The 27,870-nt window shown below is 46.4% G+C and overlaps 1 protein-coding gene and 1 long non-coding RNA gene across 4 annotated transcripts in view; one reads left to right on the forward strand and one right to left on the reverse strand.

The window, feature by feature from the left end:
• Nucleotides 1-27,870, reverse strand: part of LOC101904050 (uncharacterized) — a 70,308-nt gene that overhangs the window by 25,641 nt on the left and 16,797 nt on the right. The window contains exons 2-3 of one of the 2 annotated variants that reach the window (XR_009491592.1): nt 22,410-22,560; nt 6,538-6,667 (exon numbers count right to left, since the gene is read on the reverse strand). This is a non-coding gene — a long non-coding RNA (uncharacterized lncRNA). The other variant, XR_009491593.1, reaches the window with a different exon arrangement.
• SCIMP (SLP adaptor and CSK interacting membrane protein) lies at nt 8,072-27,397 on the forward strand. 2 transcript variants are annotated; one of them, XM_005220270.5, is made up of 5 exons: nt 8,072-8,549; nt 18,949-19,072; nt 21,137-21,200; nt 22,702-22,775; nt 24,966-27,397. In XM_005220270.5, exons 1-5 carry the CDS (start codon nt 8,508-8,510, stop codon nt 25,175-25,177), a joined length of 516 nt encoding a protein of 171 aa, XP_005220327.1. In that variant the 5' UTR covers nt 8,072-8,507; the 3' UTR covers nt 25,178-27,397. The 2 variants fall into 2 exon arrangements, with proteins under 2 accessions (XP_005220327.1, XP_003587450.1); XM_003587402.6 differs by lacking the exon at nt 8,072-8,549 and adding an exon at nt 12,400-12,565.

Consider the following 27,870-nt stretch of genomic DNA (forward strand, 5'->3'; position numbering starts at 1 on the left):
ATGTACTGTGGTGTCATTTGCTTCACATTTCTTGTGTTTTTGGTTCTTTGAGTTTCTTGGATATGTGGGTTTATATTTTTTATCAATTTTTATCAAATTGGAAAAAAAAAAGTCTCTACTTAACATGCTTTTGTCCACTAATTTTGTCCACTAATCTATCATTTCTGGGTCTGTTTGATTGACTGATGTTTCTCCCCATTATGAAGAATAGCTTCCTGATTCATCAAATGCTTGGAAATTTTTCATCAAGAGATGTTATTTTATTTTCCATTATGGTTCATTATAGGATATTGAATATAGTCCCTTGCACTATATATAGCAAGACTTTGCTTTTTATTTGTTGATTTACAGTGTTGTGTTAATTTCTGATGTACAGCAAAGTGATTCAGTTACACAGTTACACAATAATATTGAATTATTATTCTCCAAAATCCTTGCTACCACCTGCTGTATTGTATATTTATGTGTGTTATGTTTCCTGTCGTGACTGTTCCTTATCTAGAAAATAAACTGTAGGAGAGCAGAGATATGTGTTTTGTGCACTTCTGTATCCCCCAAGCATAGAGAACAGAGCTCATGACAAGTGCTTATTAAACATATTTTGGAGGAGAAAAGGGTTGATCTTGGTTTTTTTAATTAATTAGTTTCTTTGGCTGCATCGGTCTTAGTTGCAGCATGAGCAAACTAGTTCCTTGACCAGGGATCAAATCTGGGTGCCCAGCATTGGGAGCATAGCCTTTAACCACTGGACCATCAGGGAAGCCCTAACCAATGAGTGTGAAGTGAAAAAATAGCAGTATGTGGTCAGAGGGTTGGAGAAGATGGGAATCTTCTTTCCCTGTCTGGGTTCTCAGCTCTTCAGGCAGTATCTATTTTCCACTGCTCCTCCTCCAGCCCAGACAGTAGAAATTCCCATGGTTTTCACGCTAGGAGAGCAGGCTGGGTTGGGCTCTGCCAGGCTCCTCTGTAAGTGTGTTGTTCAGACGCTCAGTCCTGTCCGACTCTTTGTGACCCCATGGACTGCAGCACGCCAGGCTTCCCTGTCCTTTACCATCACCTGGAGCTTGCTCAGACTCAAGTGCATTGAGTCGGTGATGCCATCCAACCATCTCGTACTCTGTCGTCCCCTTCTCCTTCTGTCTTCAATCTTTCCCAGCATCAGGGTCTTTTCTAATGAGTCTGTTGCTTGCTAAGTCACTTCAGTCGTGTCCGACCCTGTGCAACCCCATAGACCGCAGCCCACCAGGCTCCCCCGTCCCTGGGATTCTCCAGGCAAGAACACTGGAGTGGGTTGCCATTTCCTTCTCCAATGCATGAAAGTGAAAAGTGAAAGTGAAGTCGCTCAGTCGTGTCCGACTCTAGCGACCCCATGGACTGCAGCCTTCCAGGCTCCTCTGTCCATGGAATTTTCCAGGCAAGAGTACTGGAGTGGGTTGCCATTGCCTTCTCCAAGCGAGTCTTATCTGGTTTGACAATTAGTCAGTGTGGTGGAGAGGGGCGCCGTCTGGTGGTAGCGGGGAGAATATCTGCAGACTTTCAGAGGAGACTTTCCACTGAGGATCCCAGGAAAAGGGTGAATGGAGGAAGAAGCAGGGGTTTAGCCCCACCCACCAGGCTTTAGCTTTCTGAGAATCTCTTCAGTTCAGTGGGAGCTGAAGTGGTTCCTTCCCTCATTCACCTTTGGAGAATGCCAGGGCAGCAATCACAGGCAGTGCTCTCCATGCAGTGGTCATAGGGACTCCAGACTGTTCCATGTCCACAGGCAGGAATTCCCTCCATCTCAGAATTCTTCCTTCAGGGGTAATCTTGTCCTTCTCATTTCTGGAATGTGCACATCTCTCCATTCAGGCCTGGGCCTCAAGGCCTCTCTGACGTGGAGAACACCCTGGCAGCACCTGGTCTGAGAGGTTCAGCCTTGGTCAGACTGCCTGGGTGGCCCAAGTACCACTCCCCTGCAGCTTTGCCTTCATCCCAACACTGTGGATCTCCTGAGCATGATGGTGCTCGGTCCCGCCTTGCTTTGTGGCTTCCCCTTCCTGCTGCCCTTGAAGCAAACCCTTAGCTCTTTCACAGCAGAGTTGCACTGCAAAATTCAGTAGTGTCCCAAGTAACAAATTAATAGTTGAAGCTCCAGCAGCTTTCAGAAATATGTGGACTTTTTTCCCCCCTACTCCTGAGGTCCTTCCTCCCTCAGAAGTTCCACTGATTTGCTCTTCTTCATCTTCTTTCTTTATTATTTACTTGGCTGCACTGGGTCTTAGTTGTCTCACGTAGAATCTTCCATCATGGTTTTGGCATGTGGGATCTTTAGTTGTGGTATGTGGGCTCTAGTTCCCTGACCAGGGATTGAACCCAGGCCCTCTGCATTGAGAGCAGAGTCTTAGCCACTGGACTACCAGGGAAGTCCCCCGGTCTGCTCTTCTTTTTAATTCCTTCTCCTCAGCCCTGCTACTTCTCATAGAAAAAAAAAAAATTTCAGTGGGAAACTATACGTTATGTAAATTCTAGAGGTCATCCCCGGAGAAGGCAATGGCACCCCACTCCAGTACTCTTGCCTGAAAAATCCCATGGATGGAGGAGCCTGGTGCACTGCAGTCCATGGAGTCACTAAGAGTCAGACATGACTGAGCGACTTCGCTTTCACTTTTCCCTTTCATGCATTGGAGAAGGAAATGGCAACCCACTCCAGTGTTCTTGCTTGGAGAATCCAAGAGACGGGGGAACCTGGTGGGCTGCTGTCTATGGGGTCCCACAGAGTCGGACATGACTGAAGCGACTTAGCAGCAGCAGCAGCAGCAGAGGTCATCCCTCTGAGTTTTCTGATCCTAGTTCTCTGTAAAGTGTAGAGATAATTGATAGCAGACAGAAATGATTCTTACCTACAGCTATGGAAATTCAGTCCTATCCTGTAGAGGCTGGCTTTCTTCCTGCCCACCCTCTTGGTGGAAAAACCAGTCTGGCTCACATTTGCACATTTATTTCAATACTCTTGACCTACAAATTTGTCTGTTCTTTGGATTTTCTTTTAAACCTACTCTAACATCTACCTGGTTGCCTCATTGATTAATTAGTAGGGTAAAAAACTTTAACAGGTGCTCATTTTTATATCTGCATGAGATTCATGGTTTTTATCTTTCTTTTTTTTGTAATTTTATTTATTTTTGGCTGTGCTGAGTCTTCATTGCTGGGTGGGCTTTTCTCTAGTTGCTGTGAGTGGGGGCGACTCTGTAGTTGCAGTGTGAAGGCTTCTCATCGCAGTGGCTACTCTTGTTGCACAGCACAGGCCCTAGGGTGCTTGGGCTTCAGTAGTTTTGGCTTCCAGGGCTCTAGAACACAAGCTGAGTAGTTGTGGTGCACAGGCTTAGTTGCTCCAAGGCATGTAGGATCTTCCCAGACCAGGGATCAAACCTGTGTCCCCTGTATTGGCAGGCAGATTCTTTACCACTGAGCCACCAGGGAAGCCCATGATTTTATCTTTCAGTGAAAATTATCTTTGGGGACATTCCTGGTGTGGTCCAGTGGTTAAGAATCTATTTTCCAATGGAGGGGATGCTGGTTTGATCCCTGGTCATGGAACTGAGATCCCAAGTGTCGCTAAGCAACTAAGTCCAGGTGTCAAAGTTTCTGAAGCTCATGGGCTCTGGAGCCCACATGCCACAACTAGAGAGCCCTATGCTGCATGATGCAACTAAGATCCCACTGGGACTGACACCCAAGGCAGCCTAATTAATTTTGTAAAAAGACTACCAAGACCAGATTAAAGGAGTGCAGGCCTCGCACACACCCTGATCCATATCAGCAAACCCACCCTAGAACCACCTAAAACTCTTCACCAAGTCTTCCCTGGTTGGGACACATGGATTTTCAGGCCACCAGCTCTCTGTGTCCCCCTTTGCCTGGCAAAGCAATAAAGCCATTCTTTTCTACTTCATGCAGGAATCTGTCCGAGATTCAGCTCAGCACTGGTGCACAGAGGCTGAGTTCTGGGCATCAAATTCACGTTTAACTGGGACAGAGTTCCACTTTGGGATGACGAGAAAGGTCTGGAGAGGGATGCTGGTGATGGTTACACAACAGTGTAAATGTACTTAATGTCATTGAACTCTACACTTAAAAATGGTAAAAATGGTAAATTTTATGTTACGTATATTTTATCGAAAAAAAAAAGAAAAAAGAGTGGCTCATTTGAATACTTTCTTGAGTGAGTTCCTGTGAGTAAAGTTGAAATTGGACAAGATTTCACAGTTTCTCAGAGACTGATCTTCTGTGTATGTGTGATTTTTAAAAATAAACCTTCCTCCTTCCACCAAATCCCCTCAGTTCTCAACCAAACAGCAAACAACTATGACCCACCGTTTAGAAGTTTCCACGGAACAGAATGGAGATTTAAAAAAAAAAAAAGAAGGAGCTGGCAGTGTGTAGAGGGGAAACTGGCCTGATGGTGTGATACTAGTTCTGAAAGGATTGTCTGGGTAAGCAAATGACCTTGACACCATCTCTGAACTGGCTTAGACACGTACAGGAAGGTTTGGTAGGATTCAGGAGATGCTAGGGGAGTATTAGTTTCCTGTTGGTGGCTGTGCCAAATTGCCACAAATGCAGGGGCTTAAGACAGCACAGATCTACTCTCCTAGTCCTGGACATCAGGCGTCCCAAATAGGCTGGCAGGCTTGGCTCCTTCTGCAGGCTTTCAGGGACAACCTGTTTCCCTGCCTTTTCTCACTCCAGGCGCTGCCGACTTTCCTCGGCTCATGACCCCTCTTCCATCACTCCAGCCTCTTGCTTCCATGGTCATGGCTCCTACCCTGACTCTGACCTTCCTGCCTCCCTCTTGGAAGAGTCTTTCCATCCAAGACCTGCCACCCTGTTTCAGGACGTCGGCGTCCTAGTTCAGTGGAGTCACTTGAGCTGCATTGGGAAGTGTGAAGTGCAAGTTGCTCAGTCATGTCCGACTCTTTGTGACCCCTTGGACTATACAGTCCGTGGAATTCTCCAGGCCAGAATACTGGAGGGGGTAGCCTTTCCCTTTTCCAGGGGATTTTCCCAACCCAGGGATTGAACCCAGGCCTCCCGTATTGCAGGTGGATTCTTTTCCAACTGAGCCACAAGGGACAAGGGAAGCCACAGGGAAGCGTTGGGAAGGACCTCACTCAAATCTGAGTTTGCCAAGTTGAGTGCTTTTACCACCGTACCCGGTTGCCCAACTGTGCCCTATGTTCAAGATGGTGAACTCCATTAAGCTTCGGGCCCTCCCTTCAGTGGCCACTCCTTCCAAGGTGCTAGCTGCCACCACAAGGGTTGCTTCCACACTGAGAGCTTCCACCCATTGGTTTTGATTCTGTTTTAATGCCACACAATATTAGTGGAAACTTCTTTCCTGTGTCAGCAGTTGTGCAATCAGAAGTCAGAAACCACAGCCTCTGGGTATGTTATTTCTGTCCACATGACTCCATACACCCCTGTCTTCAGCTGTTGTTCACAGAAGGAATTAGTGAACACTGGTGAAGGGGCACAAAGAGTAAGACCTTCATGTTATAGGTGGCTGGGCCACCTTAGGGAGAAGAAACAACACAGCAGAAGCTGTGTGTTACCTGGCAGGATGTTAACCAGGACACTGAATTTGTGGTGGGTAAGGAATGGATTAGACTCCCTTCTGAGTCTCCTCTAGTGGGATGGTCACCAGTTTTGTGGCTTTAAGCGGTGAATGTCTTATTTGCCCAGCCTTACCTTCAAGGTGTTGTGCATTCTGACCAAAATAAGAACTGTTGCTTTTCCCCCCCTTTCTTTCAGTTTAAGGTAGTTTGATACTTTTAACCATAGGGCGATAAAGTCGTCCAGCCTGACCTCTGCTCAGAATCCTGAGGAGGAGAGGAAAGTTCCACAGATGACCACCAGAGGGCGCCTTGATCCCTGCAGGGACCTCTTCAAGAAGCACTTCAGATGTGCTAGAAGAAGGCCAAACAGACCACCCCAACTTCCTGTCCTCCTCCTGTGGTGGGGCCAGGGAAAGTGTGGGTGGCAAGGAAGTGGGCAGGTCCAAACGACCTGGTGGGGGCTCTCAACTTTGCTCTGACTCCCTCTGCCAACACAGTCACTACCCACCAGACACAGAACCATCTGCTGCTGCCCAAACACTCTGGTTGGTCTCTCCACATTCTCTCCCCTTGGTGAGCTCCTACACATCCTTCAAGGCCCAATTCAAATGCCCTCTCAACCCTCTCATTTTGTGCTCCCATGGCACTAGTATTCATTGGTTTCAATGGTAATTACTTATGTGCCCTTCTGCCCTGAAGAACATGGGTTCCCCAAGGGAGACTTGCTCAGCTCAGAGCAGAGACCTGGCACAAAGCAAAGTGTATTGAACCTCCCCAGAATTATATTGTTTCCAGCTTCCTTCTGTACCTTGAGAGGCTTTCCTGAAGGCAGGCACTGTGTTTAACTCTTCTCTCGGGCCCTCAAACCACCAGCATGTGACCTGGCAAAGTAGGCCCTCAAGGTTGCCGGAATGAAGTTGCCTCCTTTGGGTATGTAACTCACTTGTTTTCCCTGTAGATGACCTGGCTTCTTTTTGCAGTTGACACGTATCCATTAGGCATTTTCAGTTGTGCCCAGGTCTGTGCTGAGGTCCAGGGTTGAGGAGGGTAGTTGAGGAGGTATCCTGTCCCAGCTGCAGAGAGCAGACAATAATGGAAGAGAGATTCATGGCACAATCTCTGAAGCACCTTCTTGTTTATCAAACTCTTCTATTTTATGAACAAGGAAACTGAGGCCCAGGGAGGCTAAGGGTTCATGGAGGAAGTTGTTGGCAGATGGAGTCCGGCATTTGGACCTCCTGACGCCCCTGCTTGGATGTGCTGTGCCAAGTGCATTGTGGGAAGCAGTGGGTTGATCAAGTTCACTGCATCTCAGCTGAACATGGCCATCCCAGAGGCTTAGCAAAATCATTTATGGCATGAGTTAATGAGACACAAACCAAGGAGTCACCAAGGAGTAGCAGAAGATAAGTTCTACCCACTGAAGCATTTATTCACTTCTCGAAAGTAAATAAATTCACTCTTACATTTGCTCTTAGAGAAGTTTTTGAGCAGCTAAGTTTTGGATCAACCTTAATAAGAAAGAACCTAGACTTTTGCAAATGGACAGACCTGGGTTGAAGGTCTTTCCTGGGCTGTGCAGAGCTGATTCCTGATGTAACCACCCAGAACCTCGATATTCTTACGTGCAAAATGGAGACAATAATCTTCCAAATAAGTGAAGATAAGGTGAGATAAGAGTACCGATTTTGGATCCTGATTCCCAGAAGGGGAATACTCCCTCAGTTCAGTTCAGTCACTCATTCGTGTCCAACTCTTTGCGACCCCATGGACTGCACCACGCTAGGCCTCCCTGTCCATCACCAACTCCTGGAGTTGACTCAAACTCATGTCCATTGAGTCAGTGATATCATTCAGCTATCTCATCCTCTGTCATCCCTTTCTCCTCCCACCTTCGATCTTTCCCAGCATCAGGGTCTTTTCCAATGAGTCAGTTCTTTGCATGAGGTGGCCAAAGTATTGGCCACCTACTTTGGGATACTCCACAGTGGGATTTATCAGTTCTGTGGTGAGCTGACAATTGTGTGACCCCTGGGTGGGGCTGGAGAAAAACTGGCCCCTCCCAATGCCAAGTCCAGTGACTCCTGTCAGTTACTTCAAATTGGCCGTGGTGAAGATATTTATGTCATGGAAATAAGCAAACACTACAAATTTCAGGAATCTTTTTGTCTCCCGAGAGCCTGTTGTTAAATGTTTACCAGATATCCCAGGGTATTGTCATTATGGTTGAAAGTAATCAGAACATTTTCACCCCAGGCAGACACAATGCATACCAGTTTGGCTATTTTTACTGACGTGACCACTCAGTCAGAACAGTCAGTTCCACAGAATAGTTGGTTGACTTCCCCACCCACAGCCCCCATTTCGGAGGCAGTGGTGTTGTGGGAAAGACGATTCAGTCCAGTGGTCAGTTGGACCCACTTCTTGATGCAGTGTGTCACACACCTTCAGAAACAGGAGCAAAAGCTGGGTCAGAGTGCCAGGGTCCGCCGTGGGCTTATGAGAGCTGTCTTCCTTGGAGGACAGCCCTTATATTAATACATGTGAACTGGTTTCTTACCCAGTCTGTCTCTGGGTCTGGGGGGTTGTCAGGTTCCCTTAGCTCTTCTGGAGTTCCAGGGTGCTCAGGGCAGGCTCGTCTGTGGGAAAGCCCCCCAACCCTGGGGCCCGACCTCTCCACCACAGGATAGTCCACTGCTGGGCCTTGCAGGAGCACAGGAGCAGAAAGAAGAATCTGGCTCCTAGAAGAGGAATTGGCTGCTTGGTGATGGTGTCTGGGGCCTCTCCCTGGTGGGCTGAGCATAAAGGGGAAGTGTGGTCAGGCTGGCACCCACAGCTCGGGCTGGGTGGAAGGCCTGTGGGCAAGAGACTGCCTCTCCCCAGCTGTGCTGAGCCACGGCCTTCAGAGCACTGATGGCCCCTCAGCCGCTCACATCTGGACCTCCTGCAACTCAGGTAAGCACCTGGGCCCAGTCAAGGCAGGGGACCGCCAGGGCTGGGCCGGGGGATTGTAGCCTGGGGCCTGGGGACCACTGGGTGGGGCTGGAGAAAAACTGGCCTGGGAACCACCCTGCTGGTGGCTGGCTGGATGACCTCAAGGTCATCTCCAGCTCCTGGGGCCTCCTCGTGTGTAAGGTGGGGTCATGAAGAGGCCTGCTCCTCAGGCTGGAATGATGTTGTGCCTGGGAGTGAGACGTGTGTACTGTGAGCAGGTTGTAATCATTCTCTGGATTCTGATGGTGAGTTTGGGTACCTGACTCACGCGAGGACCCCCAGTGGGTCCGTGCTGGAGAGAGGGTGGGGATCGAGGCACTAACTCTGTGAACTTGGGGCTCCCCCTGAAGCCCTGGGATGAGCACCAACAGCCTGGGTGTCTTTGTCACTGTGTCTCTGGCATTCAGGGACCTCTCTTGCAGAGGCCTCGGGCTCAAGACCTCCACTGAGCCATCTACTCTCGCCGTCTGGAAAAAATTACTGCGGTGGGGGCCTGGGTTCGGCTTTGTCCTTTTAACTTCCACCTTCTCATGCATCAGTTGTCCTTCATGTCACTCCCTCTCCTGGTCCCTCTGCATGTGTGGACCTCTAAGGAGGCATCAGAAGTGGGGATTGTTGAGCCTGCAGAAGACAAGGGCTGGGAGCTTCTTTTGAATATTTTTTTTTTAGCATCTTTTTCTCTTTCTGAAAATTAGAAAACTGCAAAGCAATAGCGGAAACAATGACCCTTGATCCCACCACCTCACAACAATCACGGTAAAGAGGGTGCTGCTGTCTTGCCTTCCAGTCATTTTTTCTTAGGCGTAGCTGTTTTGGAAAGTTACCTATGTTTTATTTTGATATAAGTACATTCTAGACATAGAAATACAGATGTCACTGCTGTCTTCAGGGCACCAGCATCCCTGATTCTCTTCCATCTACTCAACATGAGGCTGGCATTCCTGCCAGAGAGCCCCTGGGTGACAGGTTCAAGTTTCCCTCACATTCTCAGAGCCAAACAAACAGGGGAAAGTAAGCAACAGCAAGGGGCTTCCCTGGTGGCTAAGACGATAAAGAATCTGCCTGCAATGCATGCAACCTGTGTTTGATCCCTGGGTCAGAAAGATCCCCTGGAGAAGGGAATGGCAATCCACTCCAGTATTCTTACCTGGAGAATTCCATGGACAGAGGAGCTTGGCGGGCTACAATCCATGGGGTCCCGAAGAGTAAGACGTGACTGAGTGACTAACACTTACATGCAAAGGCAAGTAGAAACTTGGTTGGACCCAAGGAAGGACTGCTGTGTTGTAGAAATCCTGGAATAAACTCACTAAGAATCCTGAATGACCTGCAGCTCTGGAGGGCTCTGCTAACCCATCATCCCAAACATCTCGAAGATACTAGAAAATTGACCTGTTTGAGAGCAGGGAGCAGAAGCTCTTGTAAAACATGATGCCTAAATTTTTGAAAACGTGTTTGCTTTATGCCTCACAGCAAGGCTGGGTGGGAGGGAAAGAAAGAAGGACCCTACTCTCACGCACCAAACAATCTAAATCACCTTTCTGTGCTTTCTCCCAGCCATTCTCCTGGCACATCTTCAAGTAATGTTATAAGATGTGGCGATAGTCTAGATATAAGTCAGCATTCTGTTCCTTTCATGTGGTTTCTCAATAGTTGATGATGCTTTCTTCCTAATGACTCCTAGATTACTGCATCCTATCCTATCAAGTCTCCAGTCTTCTTGCCTGGAAAATGCCATGGACAGAGAAGCCTAGCAGGCCCCAGTCCATGGGGTCACAAAGGGCTGGACACGACTGACTAACACACATGTCCTATCAAGTGGCCCTTCTGTAATTTTCTTCCCCAAGAGACCCCCATTTGGCTGCTGGGCAGCTCCCTGTTCATCTCTACGAAGGTTCACCTCTACACGATTGTCCTCTTAGGGTTTTACTTTGTTCAGATTATTTCTCAGGCTATATTTCTAGAAATGATATTATAGAATTAAATGGTGCGATCGTTTTTTAAATGTACTATTTTCTCTCCAAAATTGTATTTAAAATTAATGTGTCCTATCACTGGCCCTGTGGGAGGGTCCATTTCACCACAACTTTGCCATGATAGGATTTTATGGTTATCTTTCATTTTTGCTAGCAAGTAAATGTAGTTCCTAACTGTGGCAACAGGGGCGATAAACTATGATGGGTGAGTGTATATGAACAGAGTCAAGCCCTCTAATGAAATAAATCAGACAAGATTAATCTGAGAGCTGGTGTGATAAGCTGTAACACTGAGGGGAGCACGTGGGAAAAAGGATATGTTTGGCTTGATTTCTTCTCTTTAGCTCTCTAGGACTTATATTTAACCTTTCACAGAAGTGGAAGGACAGAGAGAGGGAGAAGAGAAACAACTCCTTTTAATACTCTGCTCCCACCCTACCCCAGGCATGCTTGAGTTTTACTTTTTTAATTTATTTTGGCCGCACCATTACATCATATGGGATCTTAGTTCCCTGACCAGGGGTCGAACCCATGCCCCCTGCTTTGGAAGCATGGAGTCTTAACCTCTGGACCTCTATCCAGGGAAATCCCACACTTGGACTTTAGGTGGCCATCAACTATCCAGACAGCCATTTCTGGGGCTGACAACAGCAGGGCAGGGTCGAGTGGGAACTTGGCCTCACTAAGCCTGAGCAGTGACCGTCTGGGAACTAGAGATGAATTCGGGCAAGCACAGCCCATGCTGACTGGCAGGTTTTGCCTCAGTATTATCTGGAGTCTCCCAGACACTTGAGATTCAGGCGGAGAGCAGCTTGGACCCTCATTCCATGCCCTGCAAAGTGCAGAGCTGTCCCTCAGATTTCTGTGGGTTCCGCAGGAGGCCAGTCCTGCTCTGAGCCCCTGTGGGTGAGCCTCTGTTCCATACTGCACCAACCCAAGGCTGAAACAGTGTTACAATTTGGGTGGGAGTAAATTAAAAAGGGGTGGGAAGCTATAATTAATTTTATTAATACGTTTTACTTAGCCCACTCTATCCAAAATACTATCATTTCAACATGTAACTGAGATAAACATTTGTTAATGAGATCTATCATGTTCTTTCTGTACCAAGTCTTTGAAATCCAGCGTGTATTTCGAACTTGCAGCACATACTCAACTAGCCATCTAGCCAGTGCTCAGTGGAAGGGCCTCACGGGGCCAGTGGCTGCTGTCTTGGACAGGGCAGGCCTCTGGTAGAGGGATTTGTGTCCATAAAGGCAGAGAGTAAGGAACTGGACTCATATTCACATCTCCCCAACTTCCTGCTAAGCTATTTGCAAGTCCACCTCTTTCGACAAAGCCTTTTTCTGACTAACTTTCTGAAACTCTAATTCACCACCAACACACGCATTCCACCCACACCTCTTGGGACTCATGGCTATTTCAGGTCGCTTATTTTTCATGAGAAAAACTCAAGTCTTTCAATACACAGGGCATTACCATTAATACACTTTGAAATGAACTGAGAGGCTGACACTCAGGACTTCTCATGAAATAGGCTAGAATAGATGAGAAACTGCCAATTGGAGTGCACCTGAAGACACTTTGTGAAACGTTTTATTTATGTGAATATATGTGTAGCTGTCACATTGTAAATTGCACATCTTACTCTGAGGAATTTGGTTAAAAAAAAAAAAAAGCAAATTCTTGAACAAAGCCACAGTCTCCAGAATTCCTGGTGATGGAGAGTGAATGTGTTTTCTGCCACTGACTCCCCGGAAACGCCTTTTGGGGAAGTGAGAGTCAGAGCTGGGTTGGTAGTTGCTTTTAGTGGCTCTCCCACCCTGAGCCTACTCAGAACTGAGTGCCTTAGGCTACGGAGGACAGAGCAATCAAGAGAGAGAAGCTGCCACTCCACCCTTCACACCTCTCTGCCTGGCTTCTGCTTCCCAGCCAGCCGCTTGAAGCCCACGACCAAAGGCAGCGGGAGATCAGGGAGCCTGCCCAAGCTCTCGTGTCCAGGTGAGGTGCTTTAGAACTAGAATGCCAGCACTTGAATTTCAGACCCTGGATCCAAACTGCCTACTGCATCATTAGCGGAGAAGCCTGCCCACAACAAGGGAAGAGGGAAGGAGGTGGGGCCGTCAGTCATGCAGTCATTTATTCACAGATGCGTATGGCACTCCCACTGCATTCCAGGTGACCGTCTAGGAACTAGAAAGAGTGGTAGAGGGAGCAGCAAGATTCTTGCTCTCCAAGAGCTTACAGCCAGTGTGGGAGATGATGAACAGCAAACAAACCATCAGACAGCTGTCACAGTAAGTGTATGCAGGCTCAGTTGGAGGAAAAAAAAAGTGCATTTTGAATATTGATCATAGCCTGTTGCGGAGTGGGAAGCAGGGCTGTCTGCCTCTCACCCTGCCGCCCCCAGAACCTCGCCTGTCGACTCTTCCTAACTCAGAACAGGAGCTTTCTGGCCAGCTTCCTGCCCTCTCATCCCAGTCTGGTTCTGCTGAACAGCACAGCCCTCCTTCCATCCTTGTTCCCTTTTAAAAGCTGATTCTTCCATCTGAGCCCCTGAAGGTAGCTTTTGCTCTCTTTTCTCTGCCTGCATTTCATTTTGTCCTTTTTCCTGACACTTCACAGTTTATAAACACACTGACTCCCTGTATTTTAAACAATCTTTCCTCATCTCACTTTTCCCCCTTCTTGAAATTCAGGCTTCCCTTGCCTTCTGGGCTTTCATCAAGCTGACTAGCGCCCTCTTTAAGCCGTTATCAGAGGAGTGACTGAGATGCAAAGTCTGTCTGAGGACAGGGTGATTGAGAAGAAGTGGCTCGATAGAGTGCAGGACACTGAGCTCTGGGGCGAGGAGCGTCTGTGAAGCTGGGAGGGGAGGACAAGCAGGGAGGGTGATGGGCAGACAACAGGTCTTCCCAGGTCGCCTTAGCCCTGCAGGAACTTCACTCCGAGGCCATGTTTGGTTATGACTATCCTCTAAGGACTTTGGATAAGATTCTAGGATACTCCTGCTCCTGCCAACGCCCTGGGGAAGGAATCCTGAGGCTCCGTGAAGCCATTCACACCCTAGTAAAAATCAGTTCCTCTTCCTCAGTGTCAGGCAAATGGGTATAAAAGTAGGGGAAGTAGGGAGAGAGTGACTTGTTGATGATGGAGTTCCATCAGCCATGTGACAAGCAAACAGGAGAAGTCTTTGGGTTTAAGGGGTTTGTTTTAGTGCCTTCAGTCTACTTTGCTGCTTCTACTGCCTGTGAATGTTGCGAGGAGCAAGCCTTCAGCCTCCTCACCTCTGCAGCTCGGGGCTCTACAAGCTGGCTGGATGTAGTGTTCTCCCCAAGGCCTGAGAACCCACTGGAGCGTGTGTTAACAATGCTGAGTCCCACACCAGAGTTACAAATCAGAATTGGGAGTAGAGTTGGGACACAGACTGTGGTATCTATCTGCATTTTAGTACATTTCCCAAAGCTCTGGCTTAGTGGTCACAAGTAAGAGTCCTGGGCTTAGCTTCTGATTTTTTCCACTTATGACCTTGGGCAAGTTCATTGAGCTCATCTAAACTTCTATTCTCTTTTCTCTAAAATGGGGCTATAATTATGACCTGCCGTACAGTGTGGTTGAACTCATGCTAAGGTAGCATATATGTATGTTCCTTTTCTAAGATGCATTTTCATATTGAGGTTCTTATTATTTGGAACAAGTCACAACTCAAGGTAGAGGTCTTGCCAATATTGGAATTTCTTGACCGATGGTTCTGCTTTCAGTTCTGTTATGAAAAGAAGTATTTATCAACTTGGTGTAAATCTGACAGAGTAAAAACAGCATGAACTTTGGCATCAGACCAGGCTGTGCTGCAATCTTAGACTAGTGAGCTACTAGCCATGCTGCCTTTAACAAATTGCCTAAACCCTATGAGTTCTCTCTTTTTATCTTTTTTTTATACAATGGGGGTAATAATAACTCCTCCCAACACCAGTATAAGGATTAAGTGATAACATGTATGTCACTGGTTCTCAACACTGACCTCCACCTAGAATCATCTGGAGAACTTTACTAAAACAAAGTCCCAATGGCCAGGCCTCAGGTTGGGAATTTCCACTCTTCCTCAAGTTCTTGCCCTGGGGTCTGACACACCCAGGTCCTCAATAGCTAATGGCTAAAGGCAGCTCCCTTGTTCTTCTGACTCTTCTTTCTTCCATTCGTGGTGTCCACCAAATGCTCCCCCAGTTGACGGGAACTGAGGTCAGGCCCTGCCCTCCTCCCGGCAGCCAGGACCCCTAACCTGTATCTGTAGACTCAGCACCTCACCCTTCCCAGGCCCAGGACCTGCTGACCTATGGCTCAGCTTTGGATCACCTTTGGGGCCACACTGAATCCTTCCGTCCTCTGGTCCATACTGCACTATGAGCCCCTACTCTGGCTCACGGGGCTCTCTCTTATTTCTGAGTCCAAGTCCAGCCTTGAGAAACTTCCAATGAGTTCAGACTCTTGAAAACAAAAATGTCCCCTCCCATGTGGCAGTCCCCTCCCAGACACAGAGACCCACGTCTGTCCCAAGCCTTGGGGTGGGTCTTCGCTGCTTCTTCCCTGAGCCAGCAACATCGAGCACTCTGTGGTGGACTTCTGGTCAGAGATGGCAGGATCATTGCTGACTTTTTCCCTTTTCATTCCAGAGACATCAATAGAAGGCAAAAAAAAAAAAACAATAAAAATAAATTTTATAATGTATAAATCCATGAGACCACTTTCACTAGAGTCTCATCTTCCTACAGTATCAGCATGAGGTGGTTTGTGTGGTGGTCTCACCTACCCCGAGATGTCCACATCCCAACCCCTGGAACCTGTGGTTATGTCAGACTACAAGGCAAGGAGGAACTGTGGTCACAAGCGGAACTGAGGTTGCAAATCAGCTGACCTGGAGATGCAGTGATGAACCTGGATTATCCGGGTGAGCCCAGTGTAACCACAGCATGCGTGTGTGCATGCGTGCTCAATCATGTCCACCTCTTTGTGACCCCTCAGGCTGTAACCCAGGAGGCTCCTCTGTCCATGGGATTTTCCAGGCAAGAATCCTGGAGTGAGTTGCCATTTCCTCCTCCAGGGGATCTTCTTGACCCTGGGATCAAACCCACGTCTCCCGGATTGGCAGGCAGGTTCTTTCCAGCTGTGCCACCAAGGAAGCCCATTGTTATCACAAGAGTCCTTATAAGTGGGAGAGGGAGGCACAAGAGGAGGTGAGACGTGACTGGGGAAGGACTGTCAGAGAGATGCAAGGAGATGGAGGAGGGGGCTGTGAGCCAAGGAACACAAGCAACCTCCAGAAGCTGAAAGGAGCAAGGAAGTGGCTTCTCCAGTGGGGACTTCGGAAGGGGCCAACCCTGCCCAATGGCAACGTGCTGGCTGTTGTGTTACCCAGCAATCTGGCTGGATAAAACTTCTGTGCTGTTTTTAGACATGACATCCGTGGTGATTTGTTGGAGCGGCCATAGCGAACAGATGCAGTTTTTTTCTAACTACCCTACTGCCTGGGTTCCTGCCTTGTTCCAGCAAGGAGAGGCCTCCCCCAGTGACATTTCGGTCCAACCCCAAAACTTTTATTACTTTTGATTACTAAGCAGATTCATTTCAGTTTTAAAAATTTAGTCACACTCATTTAAAAACTTCCGTCTCATCTTTGACCCAAAGCTCCCCGCTTTGCCCAGTGAGGGGAGTACAGAGCAAGGTGAGGGGTGAAGTCTGCCTCAGCTCCCTAAGCACCCTTCCCTGCCCTTACCCCCGCCTTCCCCCCAGTATCAGATTGAGGAGGAAAGACAGGGACAGTTTTCCACAGGAAGTCTCCTCTCGCTGGGTCACTGCTGCTGATCGAGTCTGTGGTGTTGGGTGGAGACTCACCCTTGGCCCTTGAGTCCCTTGGGGTCCCTTGAGAGACTCAGCTGCACCTTTGGGCTGGCTGCCAGCCTCCTCTCATGTAAACACCTCTTTGCGTGATATTTCAGTAGCTCTCAGGAAGCCTGCGCCCCATGACCTTATCTACTCCAGGCCTGACAACACAAGTGGGATTCAGTTTCCATACTTTCCAGAGCCTGAACTGGACTATACAGCCGTGACACACTGCCCACCAGTTGTACTCCCTGCCATCTCTCCCCAGGGCTCCTGTCCCCTCTCTTGGGGTGGGGGGACCACTGGGATGTGGTTATTAATAGCCCCCTTCCTCAGCTGCATGCTCCCAAAAAGACCCGCTCATCTTGGTTCTGTTGTAAAGGCACCTGTTGGCAGTTCATGGGGGAAGAGCTATTTCTCTGATCTTAGGTTATGGGGAACTTGGGACTTTCATTCTCAAGCCCCGATCTTTCATTCTGGGGAATGCCTTGGGCCCCCACAACACCATATGACTACCACAGCGATGTTCCTTTTGAAGTAAAGTGAGATATCCTGACCTCCATCTGACCTCTCCTTGATGATTCAGAGGCATCCTGACACTGGAAGGCTCTGAGACACAGAGAGGAAGCGTTCCGCCCTCCCTCCTTCCTGGGTGACCTGGGGGAAGTCACTACACCTCTGTCTCAGGCCCTGTTTAGAAAAGGGTGTGGTGGTGAGGGTGAAATAAGGTGAGTGATGAGAAAGCTCTTGGTGCACTAAACACGCTCAAAACATCTGATGGGAAATCAAAGCCATTCAATTTGTGTGAACAGGACTGCAGAATATTTACCACTTTGCATTGTTCTGAAAAGTGACCCATAGTTTCACTTTCTGGCATCATCCTATTTCCTCTTTCTTTCCCAAGAATCTGATGAGAATAAAATTTCTCTGAACTTGAAATCTGAACAAAGGGAAGCTACACTAAATGGTTGATTGACTCTTATCAGTGTTATAAAAGTAAACACATAAGTTAAAAAAGATAAAAAAGCAAAGAATTCGGAGGGTTTACAGAGAACAGCAAGTTGCCAGGCCTCTTGCTTCCCTCCCCACACCCAGTCATGCTCTTCAGACACAACAGCTTTTAACTCTGCCTGGTGTGTGTTTCTATAGCTGTAAAGAGTATGTTTATGTGTCTCCTCGGAGAAATCCGTCAGGAGTAAAGAAAAAGTCAAAGAGACAGAATATATGAGGGGAAAATTAGACTAAGAACTAGGAGACATTTAACTAAGAGAAGAGAGACTGAGTGGCCATCAACAGATGGATGAAGAAAATGTGGAGTATACATATATATTCACACACACACATACAATGGAATATTACTCGACCATAAAGAAGGAAATATTACCACTTACAGCAACACAGATGGACTTAGAGACACACTAAGTGACATAAGTCAGACACAGAAAGACAAATACTGTATGACATCACTTAGATGTGGGATTTTTAAAAATAATACAAATGAACTTGTTTACGAAACAGACACAAACTCACAGAACTAGAAAACAAACTTATAACTACCAAAGGGGAAGGAGGAGAGGGATAAACTAGGAGCATCGGATTAACAGATACACTCTACTATATATAAAGTATTTACTGTACATATATATATATATATATATATATATATATATAAAGGATTTACTGTATAGCACAGAGAACTATATTCAATATCTTGTAATAACCTATAATGGAAACGAACCTTTTCTCATGCAGACTAATTCAGTTTGCTTTGCATCTTTCTCCCTCTGATCATGCCTCACTCAAGAGATCCATCAAGGTATTTTTCTAACCTCCACCTCAAAAAACAAGTGAAAATGTTAGTCGCTTAGTTGTATCCAACTCTTTGCAACCCCATGGTCTATAGCCTGCCAGGCTCCTCTATCTATGGAGTTCTCCAGGCAAGAATACTGGAGTGGGTTGCCAGTCCCTTCTCCAGAGGACCGTCCCAACCCAGGAATTGAACCCAGGTCTACATTATAGGCAGATTCTTTATATCTAAGCCACCAGGGAAGCACTCCCCCACACCCCAAAAAAAGCCCTCAAAATTCTATCTGCCCTGTTATGAATTTAGTCTAGTTGTCCCTTTGATATAAAAACAACTGCTGTCAGTTATTGCTTTAAATGGCATTTCCCCTTCCTGCTGCATGTTTGACAGTGTAAAGAAAAGCAGTGATTATGTGTACAGTTTCTAGAGTAACTGGTAAGTACATGTCTTACCTCTAATATTCGTAAATTCCCTGTAAGGTAGTAGACAGCATCACTGGCATATTGCAGGTGAGGACACTGAGGCTTGGAGAAAGTTAATCACTTGCCTGAGGTCTCCCAGCTGCAAATCAGCAGTGTTTGATTGTGAGCAAACGCCTGCCTGGTCCCTAAGCAGATGCTGCCGCACAACATGGTAGATAACTGCCTCCACCTCCCAAGAAGCCCTTCACTCATGTCTTATCCTCTCCCTCCATTCTTCTCAGGATCTCAATGCCATGGATTGGTGGAAGGACCATTTCTGGATCATCTTGGCTGTGGCCATCATCTTTACCTCTGTGAGCCTGGGCACCATCCTGTTCTGTGTCTGTAGGTGTCTGTTTAGACCAGGTAATGACCCTCCCCCTTGGGCAGGTGGAGGGAGGGGAGGGAAGTGGTGGTTGTTGGGGCACTGGGGCTTCTTTAGGGCAAAAAGATTAGTTCTGGGCTTCCATGGGCTGAACTCTGGATTTAGCATCATGCACTCTGGGTCGATTCCTAGCTCTGCTACTAATATGTGTCTCTGGGCCTCAATTTCCCCCTCTGCACAGTGAAGGGAGGGAGGTTACTTAATCTCCAAGAACTCTTCCGGCCCTCACGGTTTGGGTAAAAGCAGAATCAGTTTCAAGGCATGCTGTTCTCCAGTGCTGTCTCTCTCCAATGTCACAGCACCTTACCACTGGAACTTGAGAGTACAAGTGCATGGAATGTCAAAAACTGTCTTGATTCCAAATGCATTGACTTGTGCACATGAAATATGTACAGCGTTTTGTACGGCAATCATTCTCCACAAAGTAGTTTTTAAAAATGTCTTAAGACACCTCTGGCTGTCTAATGGTTAAGATTCCATGCTTCCAAAGCAGGGAGCATGGGTTTGATACCTGGTCAGGGAACTAAGATCCCACATGACACGCAAGATACAAAAAAAAAAAAAAAAAAAATTTAAAAACTGACTGTTTTTGAGCTATCTGCAAAAAAGCCCTAATTTGAGTTTTCCATCTCTCACCTTACCCCATAGCGTACCTTCACATTTTGAAGTGTGGTATTACAAAAAAAGTCTTCAGGCATGAAAAATGGACTCATTTCATGGTTGACCACCGTGACTGCCTATTCTAAGATCATACTCTGAATTTGGGGCTATTATATGTGCCTTGGACAGAGGTTCTTAGCACACTTGGACATAAATAAGCAGGTTCCTGGAGGATTACTGTAAATTTAGACTATCTACAAGTGAGTTTCTACTTTAATATTCATCTCCAAAAACATGAAATTCTGGTTCAATAGTGAGTTTTCTTAAGATCCTACCCCTTAGCTAATGACCTAGGCCTGGAGCACACTTGGGGATGGTAAATGCTCTGAGAGGTATGGCCGTCTTGCCCTGGGGCACCTAGGGGGCATCCCTCCAGAATCAGGGCCCTGTCCTCCTGATGCATCTGGATATGGCCTCAGGGTCCTGCTGAACCAGTGCTGGAAGGTCAGGGCTGCTCAGGAATGAAAACTTCTGTCTTTCTTTTCAATCTCTCTGTAGAGATAAGAAAAGCAAGGTTCAGAGAGAGGCAAATCCTTGGTTCAGGTCTCCTGGGACTTGGTGGCAGAGTTGGAGCCAGAACTTGGGTACACTGGGCTCCCCATTCAAAGCCCTTTCCCCTCCACCCTCTGATGGTAATTAGTTTTTTAAATACAGAAAGTGTATTCTAGCTACTGTAGTCCTCTATCCACTTGTCTTTTTAAAATATTTCATTTTTTAAATTTGGATTTGTTTTAGTTTGGTTGCACAGGCTCTTGGGTACGGTGCACAAGCTTTTGCTAGCTGTGGTGTGCCAGTTTAGTTGCCTTGAAGCATGTGAGATCTTAGTTCCCTGACCAGGGATCGAACCACGTCCCCTGTATTGGAAGGCAGATTCTTAACCACTGGACCACCAGGGAAGTCCCAAAACATTTTGCTTTTAGATATGGACAAAATATGACCCTGAACAAAAACTTTACTTATTCTCTTTTATCTTGACCCACTCCTATTAACAAGTAGGTTATAATTAATAATAACTTACATGTCCAGCATATCACAGTTTACAAACTGCTATTCCCATTTTTCATCTCATTTCCTCCCATTAATCCTTTTGGCTATTCACTCAACTAGTATTTCTAAGTGACAGCTATATGCTAGGTAGACACAGTACCAGGCGATGAGGAAGCAGCCACAGCCCACACTGGATTAGTCCCAGACTCTGAGGTCAGACTATCTGGATGACATTCTGACTCTATCACTTATGAGCTCTGTGCCCCTAAGTCTGTTTTCTCTGGATGGTTCTTCTTCTGACTATCCTGAACCTGCCCATTCTCTGGTCTCTTCTAAACTCTAAAGATCACAATTTTGGACAATTCTTCCTAAACGAATATGCTTATTTTTTTCCTTAGGCAAGAAATGGGAAATTTCCAAGTCCTTGAAACAAAAGCAGAGAGATGAAGAAACGATGTATGAGTAAGTGCAGGGAATCCTGCTTTTTAATTTTGAGAACCACCTGTCCACTTTCATTCTTGTGCCTGCACTACTGAGCTGGTGTGTGCATGGTCAGTCACTTAGTCGTGTCTGACTCTTTGCGACCCTGTGGACTGTAGCCCACCAGGCTCTGCTGCCCATGGGATTTTTCCAGGCAAGAATACTGGAGTGGGTTGCCATTCCCTTCTCCAGGGGATCTTCCTGACCCAGGGATCCAACCCACATCTCCTGCTTGGCTGGCAGATTCTTTACCACTGAGTCACCTGGGGAGCCCCTGAAACTTCTTACCAAAGTATAATATAAATACAGAAAAATGCATATGGTAAGAGTACAACTCAATGAATTTCCACAAACTAAAAAGACCCGGTAGCTTGCACCCAGATTAAGAAACAAAATTACCAGCACCTCAATCCCATATATACCCTTTCAGCCTTTAAATCCTAAGGATAATCACTATCTGAAATAGTATAGGCTCATTTTTCCTTGTCTTTATACTTCCTATACATGGTATTATACAGTATGTGTTATTCAGTGTTTAACCTCTTCTGCTCAGCATTTTTTTGTGAGATTCATTGTGTGTAATTGTAGACTGTTCATTCTCATTACGATAGAGTGTTCCACTGTGGAACTGAACCATGATGAATTTATCCATTCTGCTACTTATAGGCATTTGAGTAGCATCCAGTTTGCCATTGTTATGAATAGTGCTGTCATAAACATTTTAGTAACATATCTTTTGATCAGCAGGATATATACCCAATGTTGCTGTCACATGGTAGGTGTATGTTTAGCATTAGGAGTACACCTGTTTTTTGTTTGTTTGTTTGTTTGGCTATGCTGGGTCTTCATTGCTTCAAGGGCTTTTCTCTAGTTGTGGTGAGCGGGGGCTACTCTTCATTGAGGTGTGAGGGCTTCTCGTTGCTGTGGCTTCTCTTGTTGCAGAGCACAGGCTCTAGAGCTTTAATAGCTGCAGCATATGGGTTCCACAGTGGTGGCTCCCCAGGCTCCAGAGCACAGGCTCAATAGTTGTGGCACACGGGCTTAGTTGCTCTACAGTATGTTGAGTTCCTGGATCAGGGGTCAAACCCATGTCTCCTGAATTGGCAGGCAGATTCTTTTTATCACTGAGCCACCTGGGAAGCCCAGGTTTTGCACATCCATTTTGCACATCAAAATACACCCGGTGCTTACCTCCCCCTGCTGATCCAGCTCAGGTAAACACAGAAAGATGAGATCCGGGGTCTAAGTTAGAGTGCTTCTGCTCCACACCCTCAAATCCAAATGGTCCCTGGGCTAAAGAAGTGGTTTTTTTAGTGTGTCAGTTACAGATGGGATGCAAGACCTAGGAAAGAAAGGAGATGCTTTCAGTCTTTAGGGACCAAGATTTGAATGTTCAACTCTGTCCATTTCCCTTGACATTTTCTCTTAAATCAGCAGGCATGATCAAAACCAAACACTGACTCTTATTCTTTCTCTCTTCCAGGAATGTTACAGAACAATTCTCAGTTCAATTACCCCCTCTGCCACCCAGGGATATGCTTTCCCCAGGAGTTGCCTGTGAGTATAATTTGCTGATAACAGTCTCATTCAGAGTAAAATAATAAATTTGTCTTGGCATCTTAGTCAGCTTGTGCTCAGTTGCTCAGTCGTGTCCAACTCTTTGCAACCCCACAGACTATAGCCTATTAGGCTCCTCTGTCCATGGGATTCTCCAGGCAAGAATACTGGAGTGGATTGCCATTTCCTCCTCCAGGGGATCTTCCTGACCCAGGAATCGAACCCACTTCTCCTGTGCCTCCTGCATTAGCAGGCAGATTCTTTACCACTGAGCCACTTGGGAAGCAGTCAGCTTGGGTTGCCCATAAAACAGTAACACAGACAATGTGGCTTAAATGACAGTAAATTTCTCATAGTTCTGGAGCATAAAAGTCTAAGATCAAGGTGCAAGGCCAATCTGGTTTCTGGTGAGAATACTTCTAGTTTGCAGATGACTGTGTGCAAACACGGAGGGGAAACAGCTCTCTGGTGTCTCTTAGAAGGGCACTAATCCTATTGGATCAGGGCCCTGCCCTTCTGACCTTGTTTAACTTTAATTACTTATTTGGATACCCCATCTCTGAATATAACTGCACTGGTGGTTAGCACACATGGTTCAGCATATGGATTTTGCGGGGACACAAACTTTCAGTCTATAATACTGGAATTTGCAGATGGCAGCAACCTGTTTCAAGAAGATGAATTAAGTTTAAGATGGGGGGGGGAGTACAAAATAAGTACCAATGCTTCCAATATTCAATGTGTAAATTCATATTCAAATTCCAGCTTGCAGCATGGATATAAAGGAACACTGGGCTTTTCACACTTTGTATCAGAAAATCTCTGCCTGGTTCCCTTGACTGGGATGGTCTTCCTTAAGCTCTACATACAGCTGACTTTACCTCACCCTTCTGGTATCAGCTCAAATGTTACCACCTCAGAGAGTTCACTCCTGACCATCCTACATAAAGAAATCCTTCCAATTCTCCTTTTGAAGCTTATGACAATTATCCTAAGTAAGCTAATTATCCTTCATTTGCCCATTATCTGTCTCCTCCATTATATTACAAACCCTAGAAAATAAGCGCCCTTCTTGTCTTGTTCACCCTTCTTTACCCACCATTAAGAACAGTGCCTAAAGGGATTTCCCTGGAGATACATGGGTAAGACTCCACACTCCCAGTGCAAGGGGCCTGGGTTTGATCCCTGGTTGGGGAACTAGATCCCCCACGTGCCATACAACTAAAGAGTTTGCATGCCACAACGAAGACCCTGGACAACCAAATAAATATATACAAATATTAAAAAAAAAAACAATAGTGTCTGGAGCTTAGTAGATAATGGATGAAATATTTTAATTGAATAGATAAATAGTAATATTAGCTAGCATTTGTTGAGCAGGTGCTGTGTGTCAGGTCCCATGCTTGGCACTTTATAGGTACTGTCTCATTTAATCCTCTCAGCAACTATATGCAGCAGGTACATTATTATGTCCCTCTGACAGAGGAAGACACTGAAGCACAGAGAAGTTAAGTGACTTACTCATGGTCACACAGCTAGTGACTGCTGAATCCTGAAGATGAGTTTGGATCTGACTGCAGAACTGAAATGGTGGTTGTTATTCAAGTTCTCTTAGGAAAAGATGTGATTGTGGGGCGGCAGTTCCAGGCCCCATCGAGGGGGAGCTGAGATTTTCCTCCCCTTTAGTCCATGTGCTATGTGCCCATCTTCTGCTAATTCTACCTTTTGAAGACACCACTGCCCCCTTCCTTCTTAGCAGAGGGGTGATGCATGTGAGCAATTATAGATAGTTCTGGAATGCCGTATTCAGTCATTGTGAGGGACATGCCTGAAAGGAAATGTTTGTATCGCTTCCTTATGAGAATTAGAACCTGTAGGTACAGCACTACTCATTTCACTACCAGCTCTGGTCAGTTTCTTGTCTGAACTTCTGTCTTGTGGCTCCCACTGCAGTGCAGTCAGGCAAAGCGACAAGGGAGTCAAGATGTCTGACTGATGTTTGCCACTTACTCACTAGGGTGAGTCTGAGACTGTGTCATGGCTGGACCTCAGTTTCCTCTGCAAAATGGGGATCTGGTCCACCAAGACGTGGGAGGATACTGAAACCCATGAAAATCATGCAGAGCCACTTGGTCAAAAATACATAAACATACGCTAGCTTTGCATCTGATACCTTTTTGTGTATTCTAGCCCCACAGGAAACCCCAAGTCGGCCCACACCAGCTGCATACTCTTCGGTACATAAAATTAGAAATAAGAAGACAATCACCGTCCCAAGCTATATTGAGCCTGAGGAAGACTATGATGATGTTGATGTCCCTGCCAATACAGAAAATCATCATTTTGAAACAAACGTTTCTTCCTTTTGGCAAGCAGAAGACGGTTCACAGAGCTTATTTTAAAAACAATCAAGAATGGCTGAAGTTCAATAAGTGCCCAAGTCCGAAAGCCAGTGGTAATATTATGGAACTCTATAAGATAAACACTTTCTGAATCAGATGGAGAAGCATCAGTGATCAGATAACTGCAGCCAGAGGAAAGCTGCCTGTGCTCAGCTCTAAGAATGGAGAGGAGTCAGGCCTTGGGCTTCTGCTGAGCGAGGTTCCATGTGGAGGCCCAGTGGACCCTGCAAAGCTCTCCCCACTTCCCTCCGCCCCGAGAAACCACTCAGTTCCCGGCATTCTTCCCCTGTTTGTGTGGTTCTAAGTGACCTTAAATCTTGGTGTTTGATTGTACGAGCCTCCCAGGCTCCCATCCCCTGCACAAGCCCCTACCTGCTCCACCCACCTCACACATTGAGGGGCTGTGGGTGGTAGTCACAGCTAAGCGCTCTTGCACACAAGTCACACATCACACCTTGCGGATTCTTCAAGGGTGGGGGTGTGCTTCTTGTTCTTGTGAACCCTCCCCACCTACACAACCCCAAGCCCCAGGGCCTCTCTATGACATCGGCCAAACTAACCTCAGAGATCCAAGTTTCCAGCCAGAGTTTTTTCACTGCTTCCTGGCTGCACCGTAACAATCAACAAAGAACAGAAGTCACCTTCTAGACCACAGAACGGACGTTACCCATAGGGGTGTTGATTTTGCAACATGTGTACTGGAGGAAAAAAGGTTTCCCCAGGAAAAATCATAGGGAACAGGAAAGAAAGGGACAAGTCAGTGGCAGATTCAAGATGAAAGTTCAGGGGTCTTTAATACACTCCTCCGATATTTTCATTACTGCTTTCCCCCTTGTGTAGCATTCAAGACAAACAGTATCATATCCTCCCTGCCAGATTCCTATCCCTGAGTGACTGGGAGGCAGAAACTCCAGTTCATTATGCTACACCCAATGATACATCCGGGGAGCGGGCTGCGGTCCAGTTATACGAGTGTCCTAGTGGGGTCGCCAAGGCCCGAGTCACCCTGAACCTCATCGATTCCTTCAAGTTGATCTGCTGACGCCTGAAGACTTGACACTGTCTAGCCAGACTCACAGGATGCTGACTTCTAAGCAATCCCTGAGAAATCCAGCTAACAGGCTTGCAGGGCGAGCAGCATGAACTGGTGGAAAGGCCCAGGAGTGACACCCGGACTGAGCTCCTCCTTGAGAGATGGAAAACGTGTACCTGTCATCCCCCTCAACCACTTAAGCACGGCTGGACCAGTGAGGACACGTGCTTCCTCCCAGGTTCTCTCTTTCTAGACTCCATAGAAACTTCCAACTCCTTGTAATACCTCCTTGTTTTAGACCGGTGGTTCTCTAACTATGGCCTTAGGGAATTCTGGTATTCCATGAGCCAGAGAGGACTCATTTCTTAAATCCTAGAACAAATCCACATGCCCTAGAGCCCGCACAGGACAACTACTGAAGCCCGCATGCCTAGAGCTTGTGTTCCACAACAAGAGAAGCCACCTCAATGAGAAGCCCAAGCGCCGCAACAGAGAGCAGCCCCTGATTGCCACAACTAGAGGAAGCCTGCACAAAGCAACAAAGGCCCAGAGCAGCCATAAAGTAATTAATTATGTTTTTTAATTATAGGGAAAAAAATGGCTAAAGGATAGAAGTGTTTTCCAAGCATGCTTTCCCTTTTAAAATTTCCGCAAACCATCCACATCTACACCAAAAGTTAAAAAGTAAATACCAGACATGTGTAAACCCCTCCTTGGTTTCTGGGCCACCACCATCTCCTGGTTCTCCTCCTGCCTGACTGGCCTGTCTCCATCTTTGCAAGAACACCTCCTTCTGAAACATCTCTTCAATGCCAATCTTTCTCAGGGTCCTGTCCCTGCATCTCCCTCCAAACACTCATGAGTGACCTCATGGGATCTCACTGCTCCCTGCAATTGGCCCTAATGAAACACTTCTCACTCTGAATTATAATTGCCTAGTTAATTCTTTATCTCCTTCCTAACTTGGGACTCTTTGGGGTGGAAGCTGTCTATATTCCAGTATATTCCCAATGTCCAGCTGAAACCCTGGCATATATTAGGCACTTAATAAATATTTATTGAATATTGATCATTAATGGAAAATCTACCAGTGTGACAAAAACAAATCCTTTTTCTCTGGGCCTGTGTAACTTGGCTGAGATGCTATACAGGGCACCTGTAATAAAACCATGTTTTCTACCAACAAAGTTGTTTCCAGTTTGGATGATATAATTAGGTACATCAAGATTTCACAGGACATTTTTGTGTATTCTAGCCCCACAGGAAACCCCAAGTCAGCCACCAGTGTCATATCTGACTCATAGATAAAGTCACAAATAAGAAGACAGTTTCCATTCTGAGCAACAGTGATGATGTTAAAATCCCTACAAACATGGAAAACTATCATTTGGAAACAATTCCTGTTCTACCACCTTAGCTGATTTGAGAACTGATGGCTTACCCGTGCCCCAAATCAGTGAATTTAGTTTTCTTTACAATAGTTAACAGTCTGATCTTTGTGATACAGACAAGATTGTTCCCTGGAAATGCTCAGGTTTACTAGCAAAAAATTTTACAAATCACGTGTATCAGTTAGTATGCTTTAGGCTGCAAGGAACAGACTATCCAATGAAAGATAACTTAAACAATAAGAAATGTATGACTTCACAAACCAAGGCAT

The sequence above is a fragment of the Bos taurus genome, chromosome 19, assembly GCF_002263795.3.
Source record: "Bos taurus isolate L1 Dominette 01449 registration number 42190680 breed Hereford chromosome 19, ARS-UCD2.0, whole genome shotgun sequence".
NCBI classification, from domain to species: Eukaryota; Metazoa; Chordata; class Mammalia; order Artiodactyla; family Bovidae; genus Bos; species Bos taurus.